The sequence below is a fragment of the Carcharhinus amblyrhynchos genome, chromosome 10 (genome assembly GCF_965287045.1).
Source record: "Carcharhinus amblyrhynchos chromosome 10, sCarAmb.v2.hapA, whole genome shotgun sequence".
NCBI classification, from domain to species: Eukaryota; Metazoa; Chordata; class Chondrichthyes; order Carcharhiniformes; family Carcharhinidae; genus Carcharhinus; species Carcharhinus amblyrhynchos.
This window is the reverse complement of record NC_137333.1, coordinates 107,844,975-107,859,857: the sequence shown is the minus strand read 5'-3', so window position 1 is coordinate 107,859,857 and position 14,883 is coordinate 107,844,975. Positions and strand designations below refer to the sequence as shown.

Sequence of the window (14,883 nt, the reverse complement as noted above, 5' to 3'; positions counted from 1 at the left end):
ACGCAGAGAAGTGTGAGGTATTGCACTTTGGAAGGACAAACCAGGTATCTAGGTGGGTAGAGAACTGGCTTGCAAAAAGGAGTCAAAGAGTAGTAGTGGAGGGGTCCTTTTCTAGCTGGAGCTCTGTCACTAGTGGTGTGCCGCAGGGCTCAGTACTGGGACCTCTTTTTGTAGTGTATATAAATGACTTGGAAGAGGGAGTAGGTGGTGTGATCAGCAAATTTGCTGATGACACCAAGATGGTTGGATTGGCGGGCAGTGAGGAACAGTGTCTGGCAATATAATGGGATATAGATAGGCTGGTATATTGGGCAGATATATAGCAAATGAAATTTAATCCGGACAAATGTGAGGTGATGCATTTTGGCCTGAATAATGTAGGGGGGAGTTGTATGATAAAGGGTAAGCCTATAAAGAGCATAGAATCGCAGTGAGACCTGGGGGTGCAAGTGCACAAGTCTTTGAAGGTGGCAGTACAAGTGGAGAAGGTTGTGAAGAAAGCCTATGATATGTTAGCCTTTATAGGAAGGGGTATAGAATATAAGAGCTGGAGTCTAACGTTGCAGTTGTATAGAACGTTGGTTAGGCTGCATTTAGAGTACTGCGTCCAGTTCTGGTCGCCTTACTACCGGAAGGACGTGGAGACTCTGGAGAGAGTGCAGAGGAGGTTTACCAGGATGTTGCCTGGTATGGAAGGGCTGGGTTATGAGGAAAGATTGAACAAATTGGGGCTGTTTTCCCTTGAAAGACGGCGACTGAGGGGGGATCTAATAGAGGTATATGAGATTATGAAGGGTATAGATAGGAAATAGCGTACCTCTGTTTACTCTGTTAGAGACGCACAGTACGAGGGGCCATGGGCTTAAGGTGAGGGGGGAGAGGTATAACACTGATATTAGACGGAGGTTTTTCCACACAGAGGGTAGTGGGGGTATGGAATGCTCTGCCAAGTAAGGTGGTGGAGGCAAACACGCTAGAGTTGTTTAAGAGTAACTTAGGCGCGTGAGTGGGTTGGAGATGGGTGGATATAGGAGATTGTTTTAAATAAGGTTCATTAGCATTGGGGCGTCCCTGGTAATGTAAAAGGATATGGTATGATGATAATGTTTTTTCTCTTTTCATTCACAGGTTTTAAGTCAGTCCGCCTTGTTGTCCAACGAGGGGCATACACGCGATGGGTTGTACTGGGGCTGCTCTTGGTTGTTCGAGAGTAGCCTAGTCCTTCATGTCGTTAGTGTGTGCTTAAACTGGACCAGATACTGGGCAAGACGACAGCTCAGTGACTATCACTGTTTGCTGTGCAGACACATGGATTTGGGCCGGTGTCTGTGGGAGTTTGCGCATTCTCCCCGTGCTTGCGTGGGTTTTCTCCGGGTGCTCCGGTTTCCTCCCACACCCCAAAGATGTGCTATTAGGCTGATTGGAAGTAATAAATGGTCCCTAAATTAGTTTCCCTCAATGTGGATGGCCATAAAACGATAGATAAGGGTCATGGGTGGAGTGGGGGGGGGGACTGGTAATGTTAAAATGGCGGCGCGGGCTCGTTGGGCTGAAGGGCCTGTTTCCTGGGCTGATTTTGTTTTGTTCTTCGAACATACAAGGTAAATGGTAGGACATTGAAGAGTAGAACAGAGGGATCTGGGAATACAGATACAGAATTCCCTAAAAGTGGCGTCACAGGTAGATAGGGTCGTAAAGAGTGCTTTTGGAATATTGGAATATAGGAGTTGGAAATGTTATGATGAGGTTGTATAAGACATCGGTGAGGTTGAATTTAGAGTATTGTGTGCAGTTTTGGTCACCTATTTACAGGAAGGATATTAATAAGGTTGAAAGAGTACAGAGAAGATTTACAAGGATGTTGCTGGGACAGAGAGAGATTGAATAGGTTAGGACTTTATTCCCTGAAGCGCAGAAGAATGAGGGGAGATTTGATAGAGGTGTATAAGATTATGATGGGTGTAGATAGAGTGAATGCAAGCAGACTTCTTCCCCCACCATTGGGAACAGTCTTTCTGTCACTGCCTGTCCTAACTGTTAGAATTTTATAAGTTTTTGAGAGACCCCTCTCAGTCCAGTAAATATAATCTTAACCAACTTAATCTCTTGTCATATGACAGACCTGCCATCCCAGGGATCAGCCTGGTAAACCTTCGCTACATGCCCCCTAGGACATCCTTGAAGGATGTCCTTCATCCTTCCTCAGGTAAGGACACCAAAACACAATACCAGTCCATCACACAAACCAGCCTCCCAACCACTGACTTTGTCTACATATCCTGCTGCCTCAGCAAAGCAGCCAGCATAATTAAGGACCCCATGCACCCTGGACATTCTCTCTTCCATTGGAAAAAGAATACAAAAGTCTGAGGTCACAGACCAACCAACTCAAGAACAGCTTCTTCCCATCCGCTGTCAGACTTTTGAATGGACTTGCCTCGTACTAAGTTGATTGTTCTCTGCACTCTTGCTATGACTGTAACACTACATTCTGCATTCTCATTTCCTTCTCTATGAATAGTATTCATTGTTTAGTGCGCAAGATACAATACTTTTCACTGTATGCTAATACATGTGACAGTAATAAATCAAATTAAAGGTGTGGCCTCACCAGTGCCCTATACATTTGCAGCAAAACATCCCCTATTCCTGTACTCATCCTCTTGCTATGAAGGCCAACATACCATTTGCCCTCTTTACTGCCTCCTGTACCTGTGTGCTTACTTTTAATGACTGATGCACGAGGACTCCAAGGTCTCGTTGAACATTGAACATTACAGCGCAGAACAGGCCCTTTGGCCCACAATGTTGCGCCGACCAATTAAAAAAGCAATGACCCTCTAACCTAAACCAATCCCTTTCCATCCATAAACCTATCCACGGATCTCTTAAACACCCCCAAACTAGGCGCATCTACAACTGCAGCAGGCAGGGCATTCCAATCCCTCACCACCCTCTGGGTAAAGAACCTACCTCTGACATCTGTCCTATATCTACCACCCCTTAATTTAAAGCTATGCCCCCTCGTGCTAGCTTTCTCCATCCGAGGAAAAAGGCTATCACTGTCCACCCTATCTAAACCTCTAATCATCTTATGTGTTTCAATAAGGTCCCCTCTTAGCCTCCTTCTTTCTAACGAAAACAACCCCAAATCCCTCAGTCTTTCCTCATAGGACCTTCCCTCCATACCAGGCAACATCCTGGTAAACCTCCTCTGCACCCTCTCCAATGCCTCCACATCCTTCCTATAATGTGGGGACCAGAACTGCACACAATACTCCAAGTGCGGACGCACCAGAGTTTTGTACAGTTGCAACATGACGTTGCGGCTCCTAAATTCAATCCCCCTACCAATAAACGCCAAGGCACCGTATGCCTTCCTAACTACCTTATCTACTTGATTCCCAACTTTCAGGGATCTATGTACACATACACCTAGATCCCTCTGTTCATCAACACTATTCGGAGTCCTACCATTAGCCCTATACTCTACACATCTGTTATTCCTGCCAAAGTGAATTACCTCACACTTTTCCACATTAAACTCCATCTGCTACCTCTCGGCCCAGCTCTGCAACTTGTCCAAGTCTCTCTGTAAACTATGACACCCCTCTTCACTATCTCCTACTCCTCCGACTTTGGTGTCATCAGCAAATTTACTGATCCATCCAACTATACCCTCATCCAGATCATTTATAAAAATTACAAACAGCAGTGGCCCCAAAACAGATCCCTGAGGCACACCACTTGTAACTGAACTCCATGACGAATACTTTCCATCAACCACCACCCTCTGTCTCCTATCCGCCAGCCAATTCCTGATCCAATTTCCTAAATCACCCTCAATCCCATACATCTGCATTTTCTGCAGAAGCCTTCCATGGTGAACCTTATCAAACGCCTTACTAAAGTCCATATATACCACATCAACTGCCTTACCCCCATCCACCTCTTTGGTCACTTTCTCAAAAAACTCAATAAGGTTAGTAAGGCACGACCTACCCTTCACAAAACCGTGCTATCTCCAATCAATTCATTACTCTTTAAATAACTATAAATCCTATCCCTAATAATTTTTTCTAAAACTTTGCCCACAACAGAAGTAAGATTCACCGGTCTATAATTCCTGGGGAAGTCTCTATTCCCCTTCTTAAACAATAGGACAACATTCGCTATCCTCCAATCCTCTATACCTGTGACCAACGACGACCTGAAGACCAGAGCCAGAGGCTCTGCAATCGCCTCTCTTGCCTCCCAGAGAATCCTAGGGTAAATCCCGTCCGGCCCAGGGGACTTATCTTTTTTCAAACCCTCAAGAATATCTAGCACATCCTCCTTATCAACTGCAATACTGTCCAGTTTACAACCCTGTGACCCAGTGTTCTCCACAGCTACATTTATGTCTCCCTGCGTGAACACCGAAGAGAAATATTGGTTCAATGCCTCTCCAATCTCTTCCGGTTCCACACATAACTTCCCACTGCTGTCTCTAACTGGCCCTAACCTTGCCCTAACCAATCTTCTGTTCTTAACATATCTATAGAACGCTTTAGGATTGTCCTTAATCCTATCAGCCAAAGTCTTCTCGTGTCCTCTTTTAGCTCTTCTTAACTCACTCTTTAGCTCCCTCCTAGCCAATCTAAAGCTTTCCAGTGCAGTGTAGTTGAGTACCTACTTCTCTCAATTTACACTCATTCAAGTAAATAATCTGTCTTCCTATTATTGCTGCCCATCCCTAGTTGCCCTTAAGAAGGTGGTGGTGATGAGCTGCGTTCTTGAATCGCTGCAGTCCATGTGGTATAAGTACACCCACAGTGCTATTAGGAGGGTAAGAAGTGTAAATCTACTCAAAAGCAAACATTGAAAAGAGTCTTCAGAAGAGTGCTTTTATCACTGAAATGCTGCTTTCTCTGAGGGCAAGGACAGTGAAGCAAAACAATGATTATAGTCACTGTGATTGAAATCACGCAACTGGCATCTCTGGCCATCCAGCTCTGAAACAGACACTTCCATTCTCCTGCAACCTTTGCTGCAATGCAGAGACAGCTTCTGCTCCGGTCACCAACTCCAAATATGAATGTTGCTTTGTAATGCTGGACTTACTGCTGTTCTCTATCCGGATCTTACCTTTAATCTTTTATCAACATTGCCATGACAGCATAGTGGTTAGGGCTGCTGCCTCAGCACCAGGGACCTAGGTTCAATTCCTGGCTTGGGTCAATGTCTGTGCGAAGTTTGCACGGTTTCCTTGTGTCTGTGTGGGTTTCCTCCAGGGTACTCCAGTTTTCTCCCAGACTGAAAGGCATACAGATTAGGTGCATTGACCCAAACATGAACCGGAGTGTGGCAACGAGGGGATTTTCACAGTAACTTCATTGCAGTGTTAATGTAAGCCTACTTGTGACACTAATAAATAAATTTTATGTCCTCTCCCATCCCTTCACCATTTGAAATCGTTGCCGCCAAGACTGCCCATATACTCTTGGAGTTTAAGGTTCTTGGGATTAATAGAAAGAATGACAATTATGTCTGTGATACTGGCTGATCCGATAAACATTCATCACCCCAACCTGCGAGATTCACTCTTTCAGAATACAATTCCACAATGGATAATTCTCACTAATGTCACAAATTCAGTAAGAGTAGGGAAGGTGGTAAAAGAGGTGGAGGAGTAGCATTGTTAATCAAGGATAGTTTAACAGCTGCTGAAGGCATTTCGAGGGAGATCTGCCTACTGAGGTAATATGGACTGAAGTTAGAACTAGGAAAGGATCGGTCACGTTGTTCGGAGTTTTCTATAGGCCCCAAATAGTAATAGAGATATGGAGGAGGAAATGGCAAAGCAGATTATGGATAGGTGTGGAGGTCACAGGGTAGTTATCATGAGTTGCAGGAGAATGGATATGTCTGTTTCTGAGCTGGATGGGACACTTTTTGTAGTGTGTGCAGGAGGGTTTCCCGACACAATATGTGGATAAGCCGACAAGAGGTGGGGCCACATTGGACTTGATACTGGGTAATGAACCGGGCCAAGTGTTAGATTTGTTTGTGGGAGAGCACGTTGGTGATAGTGACCACAAGTCGGTGTCTTTATTGCAATGGAGAGAGAAAGGGTCACACGGCAGGGCAAGGTTTGTAATTGGAGCAGGGGTAATTATGATGCGATTAGGCAGCGTACGATGGGAACAGAAACTGTCAGGTATGGGCACAAACGAAAAGTGGCGCTTTGTCAAGGAACAAATACTGTGTGTCCTTGATAGGTATGTCCCTGGCAGGCAGGGAGGAAATGGCCGAGTGAGGGAGCCATGGTTCACAAAGGAGGTTGAATATCTTAAGAAGGAAAGGAAGTGTATGTAAAGATTGAAAAAAACAAGGTTCAGTTGGGTCGCTTGAGGGTTACAAGGTAGCTAAGAATGAGTTAAAGAAAGGGCTTAGGAGAGCTGGGAGGGGGCATGAGAAGTCCTTGGTGGGTCAGATAAAAGAAAACCCCAAGGCTTTTTACTCTTATGTGAGAAATAAAAAAAAATGACCAGGGTGAGGTTAGGGCCAGTCAAGGATAGTAATGGGAACTTGTGCATGGAGTCAGAAGAGATAGATGAGGCATTAAATGAATACTTTTCTTAAGTGTTCACTAAGGAGAGGGGGGGGCCATGTTTTTGAGGATGCATGCGTGATTCAGGCTGATAGGAGGTAGATGTTCTAAGGGAATATGTATTAGCAATTTTAAAAAACCCGATGGTCAATAACCTGGGCGGCACGGTAGCTCCAAGGACCCAGGTTCAATTTCTGGCTTGGGTCACTGTGTGTGTGGAGTTTGCACATTCTCCTTGTGTCTGTGTGGGTTTCCTCCAGGTGCTTTTGTTGCTTCTCAAAGTCCAAAGATGTGCAGGTTAGGTTGATTGGCCAAGCTAAAATTGCCCCTTAGTGTCCTGAGATACACAGGTTAGAGGGATTAGTGGGTAAGATGTAGGGGTCTGCCCTGGGGGAGATGGTGGTTGGTGCAGACTCAATTGGCTGAAAGGCCTCTTTCTGTACTGTAGGATTTCTATGATAAGTCCCCTGGGCCAGATGGGATATATCCTAGAATACTTTGGGAGGCAAGGGATGAGATTGTGGAGCCTTTAACTTTGATCTTTGGGTCCTCACTGTACACACGGATTGTGCCAGAGGACTGGAGAGTGGCAAATGTTGTTCCTCTCTTCAAGAAAGGAAATAGGAATGATCCTGGTAATTATAGGCCAGTTAATCTTTCTTAGGTGCTCAGTAAGTTACTGGGTCCTGAGATATAGGATTTATGACCATTTGGAAAGATGCATCTTAATCCGGGATAGTCAGTAAGATTTCAGGAGGGATAAGTCCTGCCTCTCAAATTTGATTGAATTCTTTGAGGAGGTATCTAAGTGCGTAGGTGAAGGTAGAGCAGTTGATGTCATATACATGGATTTTAGTAAGGCGTTTGATAAGGTTCCCCATGGTAGGGGTGGGATAGAAGGAAATTTGGCTGATTGGATAAGTAACCACCTCTCACATAGAAGACAGAGGGTGGTGGTGGAGGGAAAATTTTCAGACTGGAGGCCAGTTACCAGCGACCCTCAATGTTGTGGAGTCAGACACTTTAGGAACTTTCAAGTGATTATTGGATAGGCACATGGAGCACACCAGAATGGTAGGGAGTGGGATAGCTTGATCTTGGGTTCGGACAAAGTTCAGCACAACATTGAGGACTAAAGGGCTTGTACTGTGCTGTACTAGTCTATGTTCTACATAAAGCCAGAAGAGCTGCAGACACAAACTCACAAGTGCATGTGTAACCAATTAAATAACACAGTGTTAACATTTCAAATACTGCAAAAGGAGCTGTGATTGCAAAAGCACAGAGTCACCCCTGTGCAAAATCTTCACTGAAAAGCAAGTGGAGAGAGAAAGAGGGAGGAAAGCAGGATTTGAGAATCTCCAGAGAGAAAAGTGGAGAAAGAGGGCACGTGGAGGAGAGAAAGGGGAAGGGAGAGAAAGAAGTGTGTGTGGAGGGAAAAGGGAAAGCGATGGAGGGGGAAAAAAAAGGACCAGTTTGAGAGAGGGCGGCTGAGATTCGGAGACAATAAATCACCAGGAGAGACGACACAAAGATTTAATTTGTTAATTCACAATAACATACACGTTAAGCCCCACAGTTCTGAGAATTAATGTCAAGTTACTGAAGGAATCTGTCATCCAACACAAAGAGAACCCAAGGGTAGTGTGGCACAATTTGCTCCCCCCCTCCCCCAACACTTCTATAATATTGAAATTTCAGACTGTTGTCCATTCAATAGCTGATGTGAACGAGAAAATCACCAGATTGCAGCTGCTGGCAAATGTGCACTGCTTGAGGCTAGTACAACATCCACAATCATCCACACGGTCTCTGATAAATAAATCTGGCTATAAATGTTTGTACATTAAATACAGTTACAGACTATCAGAAAGGGGCAGCTCAGTGACAAGCACTGCTGCCTTATAGCACCAGGGACCTGGGTTTGATTCCTGGCTTGTCTGTGTGGAGTTTACATGTTCTCCCTGTCTCTGTGTGGGTTCCTCCAGGTGCTCCGGTTTCCTTCCACAGTCCAAAGCTATGTGGGTTAGGTGGATTGGTCATGCTAAATTGCCCCTTAGTGTTCCAGGATGTGTAGGTTAGAGGGATTAGTGCAATAAATATGCAGGGCTGTGGGATATGGCCTGAGTGGGATTGATGTTGGTGCAGACTCAATAGGCTGAATGGCCTCCTTCTGCACTCCAGGGATTCTATGAAATAATAACATGATTTTAATGTAAAGTGAACCATTTTTCAATGCAACTTAATTTCATATCAACTCAGTGTGGGTGACTTCAGGTCTCCAGGAACCAAATGAAACAGTATTCAGCAATCACTGTGAGGCTCCAGGGGTGCTGGAGGCAACTGGGTGGGCACTGGCTGAACCCTCTGGAAATAACAGATGCCAATGACTACAGCACTGTACTGCCACCCGGAGACTGTCCCGTTCCATCAGCCTCACTGACATCACTCAAGGACAACTTTACTCCTGTACCATGTTTAACTGTGTGCACAGTGTTAAACTCAAGATCAAAAGTCAGGCATGATCTACTCAGTGACAATACATGAGGACAGCCACTGCTTGCCCAATCACACAGTTCCCTGTGTTTTTACCCACAATTGGCACAGTGCCATTGCTGGGGGGGCGGGGAGGGGGGCGTGGAGAGGGCACACTCGATTGCTGTGACCCGCTGGGGATGTGGGGCTGACATATTGATTGGAAAATTACAAACTCCTTGTGTCCAGTGTGGGGTTTGGACTCAGACATACTGGGGAAGATGGAATGGGTATTTAATCATCACAGTTACCTGACCCTGATCTGCCAAATCGAGCCATTGTTACTGGTTAGCCAATGGAGGGGCTTCCTCTGACTAAAGGGTTCACACTGGGATCCAAGCAGCAAAACAACAGCGATAAAGACAGACAGAGAGAGACCACAGGACACAGGCAGAGAGAGAGATTACTGCAGAAATACTGTGTGTTAGAGAGCTGGCGGGGAGGGCAGAGAGAGCCAGTGCAGGAGGATGCTGTAGTGTTGCCACGGTGGAAGATACTGTTTGTGGTCATTAGGATAGATGTTTCTGGGGGAATAATCTGCAGGGTTGTCATGGTGAACTGTACATTCCAACAAAAAAGGCACATAAATTCCACTTCCTGGTTGTCAGGAGGAATTCTGCAGGTTTGTCAAACTCTGGACAAAAGTAGATTGGAACCACACCCATCGATGCTGCCCAGGTTCAGGAATCCTCTCCAACCCCAGCCCCGGGAATCCTCTCCAGGCACAGATCCATCCCCAGCCTGCCCTGACACAGCTCCAGCCCCAGGCCTGAAGGGAAATCTCAAAATCTGCGCTGTTTTACAAATCAAACATTAATTTGGGAAGATCAACGCATTTAAACTATACCCGCACCCAGTTTCACAATGAATCCCCAATAGAGACCACACACTGGGGACTGGTTGGATCTCAGTTACCTGGAGGATGTTACTGGCCAATTCTCAACCTGGAGGAGGGAGAGTGGGAGGGGGAGCAACAAGGAAGGGCAGGGAGGGGTTATGGCGGGAAGCAAGACAGCCAGTGAAGATGGGGAAAACAGAGAGAGGGTGTCAGATTGCGGGAGGGAGGGGGGGTGTGGAGGGATGGAGGGATATTGTTGCAGGGAGAATTCTGGGGGGGGGTTTGAAGGGTTTTGGGGAAGTAGGTTTTGAGGGATTTTGGTCACAGGCTCACTCACTGGCACATGAATTTTAATTGTTCTTATTGGCAGTTTGATATTAGTGTAAATAGTCCCAGAATTCAGCTGGAGTCCGATCCTTGGAGTTTTATGGAGTTTGTGATCCAGAGCGTTTGGGTATAAATGAACCGAGGAGAGACTGAACCCCTTTCTTAACACTGGAGCCAACTCTCCTGGCAACAGAATCGGCACACGGCACAGTCAGCGTATTGCCAAGTCCTGGGGGACGGGCATCCAAACATTTCTGATAGCGTAGCTGCAAAACAGGAAGAGGGAATCCAGAATCAATGAGGGGGTTCATGGAGCCCTTCACACCCCGTCACACACTGCAACCATTCTGCCACTTCACCCTTTCCCCAACCAGTTCTGTCCTCTCTCCAACCGCCAGCCACTTACCCCGAGCCCCTTCCAACCCCTCCACAATCCCAATCTCTGCTGCACCCCCCGCCCTCTCCGGCACCCCCCCCCGCCCTCTGCGGCAACCCCCCCGCCCTCTGCTGCACCCCCCGCCCTCTCCGGCACCTCCCCCCGCCCTCTCCGGCAACCCCCCCGCCCTCTCCGGCACCCCCCCCCCCGCCCTCTCCGGCACCCCCCCCCCGCCCTCTCCGGCACCCCCCCCCCCCGCCCTCTCCGGCACCCCCCCCCCACCCTCTCCGGCACCCCCCCCCACCGCCCTCTCCGGCAACCCCCCCCGCCCTCTCCGGCAACCCCCCCCCCACCCTCTCCAGCACCCCCCCCCCGCCCTCTCCGGCAACCCCCCCCCGCCCTCTCCGGCACCTCCCCCGCCCTCTCCGGCACCTCCCCCGCCCTCTCCGGCACCCCCCCCCCGGCAGCCCCCCCGCCCTCTCCAGCAACCCCCCCGCCCTCTCCAGCAACCCCCCAAGCCCCTCACCATGCAGGCTGCCTGTACAGCCTCTGATAGGCCAGCAGCGTTAGGTTCACACCAAAACATGTGACAGTCAAACTGGTCCGGACCAGCCGCCATGATGAAGGCGAAGGAATGAACATCTCGACCAACACCCATAAAGCTCAGAAAACGCACTCGGCACTCCGACACAATCTCATCACTCTGAAAATTAAACAGCAAAACAGCACCATCAATGGAGGCCGAGAAACAGGGGGACCAGGAGGAACAGATTACCTGGGCGGGGGGTTAGTGTACATTGGAGGTGTGGGAGGGGGAATGGGGGGAGAGTCAGTGATAGGGGAGAGTGTGAGGGGGAATGGGGGGAGAGTCAGTGATAGGGGAGAGTGTACATGGGGGTGTGGGAGGGGGAATGGGGGGGAGAGTCAGTGATAGGGGAGAGTGTACATTGGAGGCGTGGGAGGGGGAATGGGGGGAGAGTCAGTGATAGGGGAGAGTGTACATGGGGGTGTGGGAGGGGGAACGGGGGGTGGGGGGAGAGTCAGTGATAGGGGGGAGTATACATAGTGCTAGCTAAACTAGCACTAAATATAAAAAAGGACAGTAAACGTTTTTACAAATATATGAAGAAAAGGCTGGCTAGAGTGAACGTTGCACCCTTAGAGGATGAGAGGGGGGATTTAGTGGTGGGAGATGAGGAAATGGCTGAGGCCTTGAATAAGTTTTTGCCTCGGTCTTCACGGAGGAGGACGCAAATATTTTGCCAGATCTTAAAGATAGAAGGATGGTAGGAGTTGAGGGCCTGAATGTGATTACTGTCACTAGAGAGGTAGTGCTTGATAGACGAGCGGGACTGAAGGTGGACAAGTCCCCAGGACCGGATGGAATGCATCCCAGGGTTCTGAAGGAAATGGCAGAGGTGATGCTGGATGCCTTAGTAATTATTAACCAAAATTCACTGGATTCCAGGGAAGTGCCGGAAGATTGGAAAACGGTTAATGTTACGCCGCTGTTTAAAAAAGGTAGCAGACAAAAGGCAGGGAATTATAGGCCAGTTAGTTTAATGTCTGTAGTTGGAAAAATGCTGGAATCCGTCATCAAAGAAGAAATAGTGAGGCACCTGGAAAAGAATAGTTTGATCGAGCAGACGCAGCATGGATTCGTTAAGGGGAAGTCGTGTTTGACGAATTTATTGAATTTCTATGAGGATGTGACTAGTGTGGTAGACAGAGGGGAACCGGTGGATGTGGTGTTTTTAGATTTCCAAAAGACATTTGATAAGGTGCCTCATAAAAGGTTGCTACAGAAGGTTAGGGTGCACAGAGTTGGGGGTAAGGTGTAAGTGTGGATAGAGGATTGGCTGTCTAATAGGAAGCAGAGAGTTGGTATCAATGGGTGCTATTCTGATTGGCGGTTGGTGACTAGTGGAGTGCCGCAGGGGTCGGTGCTGGGGCCTCAACTATTTACCATTTATATAGATGATCTGGAGGAGGGGGCTGAGTGTAGGGTGATGAAATTTGCTGATGACACGAAGATGAGTGGAAAAGCAAATTGCGTGGAGGGTGTGGAAAGTCTGCAGAGGGATCTGGATAGGCTGAGTGAGTGGGCGAGGACCTGGCAGATGGAGTATAATGTTAGCAAGCGTGAGGTTATCCACTTTGGCAGAAATAATAGTAGGAGGGATTATTATTTAAAGGGCGAAAAGCTGCAGCATGCAACGGTGCAGAGGGACCTGGGGGTCCTTGTGCATGAGTTGCAAAACCCAGTCTGCAGGTGCAGCAGGTGATCAAGAAGGCGAATGGGATGCTGGCCTTTATAGCAAGGGGGATAGAATATAAAAGTAGGGAGGTCTTGCTGCAACTGTACAGGGTACTGGTGAGGCTGCATCTGGAGTAGTGTGTGCAGTTTTGGTCGCTGCACTTGCGCAAGGATATTTTGGCCTTGGAGGGAGTGTAGAGGAGGTTCACTAGGCTGATACCGGAGATGAGGGGGTTGGACTGTGAAGAGAGGCTGAATAGACTGGGTGTGAACTTGTTGGAGTTTAGAAGGATGAGGGAGGATCTTATAGAGACATATAAGATAATGAAGGGGATGGATAGGGTAGAGGTAGATTCTTCCCGCTTAGAAAGGACAGCAGGACTAGAGGGCACAGCCTCAAGGTAAGTGGGGGGGGGCAGTTTAGAGTGGAGTTGAGAAGGAACTTCTTCACTCAAAGGGTGGTGAGCCTCTGGAATTCCCTGCCCGTTGAAGTGGTGGAGGCTAGCTCGCTAGATATATTTAAGTCACGGGTAGCTAGGTTTCTGATAGGGGAATTAAGGGTTATGGGGAGAAAGTGGGAAAGTGAAACTGATCCACTCAGGTCAGCCATGATCTTATTGAATGGCGGGGCAGGCTCGAAGGGCTAGATGGCCTACTCCTGCTCCTATTTCTTATGTTCTTACATGGGGGGTATGGGAGGGGAATGGGGAGTAGAGTCAGTGATAGGGGAGAGTGTACATGGGGGTCTGGGAGAGGGAATGGGGGGGGGGGAGAGTCAGTGATAGGGGAGAGTGTACATGGGGGTCTGGGAGAGGGAATGGGGGGGGAGAGTCAGTGATAGGGGAGAGTGTACATGGGGGTGTGGGAGAGGGAATGGTGGGGGGGGAGAGTCAGTGATAGGGGAGAGTGTACATGGGAATGTTGCTTGTTGTAAGAATGCCCATTTCTCATCATATTTCCCCAGTAAGTTTCAAATTGTTCAGTGTGTAGATATCTGACAGAGCCCACAGTGTTTGTGCTGATAACTGAGATACATCTGTTATCTGTATTAGCAGAAAGCCCGTGGCTCGCTGGTCAGTCGCAGTCCTCTTACCTCCTCATTGATAATAGTGAGAGTTGCTGAGGCCACATTGACAATAACTGGCAGCCAGCTCTGCTTGCTGCTGCTGAGGATTGTGTTCTCCAGCGCACTGTTAATCACATCCATACCTTGGGAAGCAGAGCACAGCAATGAGTTATCTCAAGAACACGAGGCCACTCAGCCCCTCGAGCCTGCTCCCCCATTCAACACAATCATGGCTCCTCATCTACTCAACTCCATCTTCCTGAAATGTCACAACTCCATAAGTGAAGAAATTCCATCTCAGTCCTAATCAATCAGCCCCTTTTCCTGAGATTGTGACCCATGTTCCCCCAGCTTGGGGGAATGCCCTCCCAGCAGCTTTTTGGTGAGCCCTCACTGGATTCAACCCTCACGTATAACTACTATTCATAATATTATAACAAGGAACAAAGAAAAGTACAGCACAGAAACAGGCCCTTCGGCCCTCCAAGCCTGTGCCGATCATGATGCCTGAACTAAAAAAACCTTCTGCCCTTACTCGGTCTGTATCCCTCGATTCCCTCCCTATTCATGGACCCATCTGGATGTCTCCTAAATGTTGCCAATGTGCCTGCTTCCACCATGTACAAGGCATGGTTAGTAAATTTGCAGATGATACTAAATTAGGAGGTATTGTTGATAGCGAAGAAGGTTATCAGAAATCTTGCTCAGTTGGGGAAGTGGGCCAAGGATGGGGAAATGGATTTCAATACAGATCAGTCTGGGGTGTTGCATTTTGGAAAGTCAAACCAGGGTAGGATTTATACAGTGAAGGGTAGGATCCTGGGGAATGTTGAGGAATAGAGACACCTGGGACTACAAGTACATAGTTCATTAAAAGTGGTATCACAAGTAG

At 47.8% G+C, this 14,883-nt stretch overlaps 1 protein-coding gene across 5 annotated transcripts in view; it reads right to left on the bottom strand.

Moving 5' to 3' along the window:
- Positions 1–8,120: 8,120 nt before the first annotated feature.
- LOC145349268 (amyloid beta precursor protein binding family B member 1-like) overlaps positions 8,121–14,883 on the bottom strand; it is a 129,495-nt gene continuing 122,732 nt past the window's right edge. For all 5 annotated transcript variants that reach the window (XM_080197773.1, XM_080197774.1, XM_080197777.1 and 2 more), the window contains 3 exons: positions 14,019–14,134; positions 11,195–11,371; positions 8,121–10,558 (listed from right to left, as the gene is read on the bottom strand). In XM_080197773.1, the coding sequence (XP_080053899.1) occupies positions 10,391–10,558; positions 11,195–11,371; positions 14,019–14,134 (461 nt within the window). In that variant the 3' untranslated portion in view covers positions 8,121–10,390. The remainder of the gene's footprint in view (positions 10,559–11,194; positions 11,372–14,018; positions 14,135–14,883) is intronic.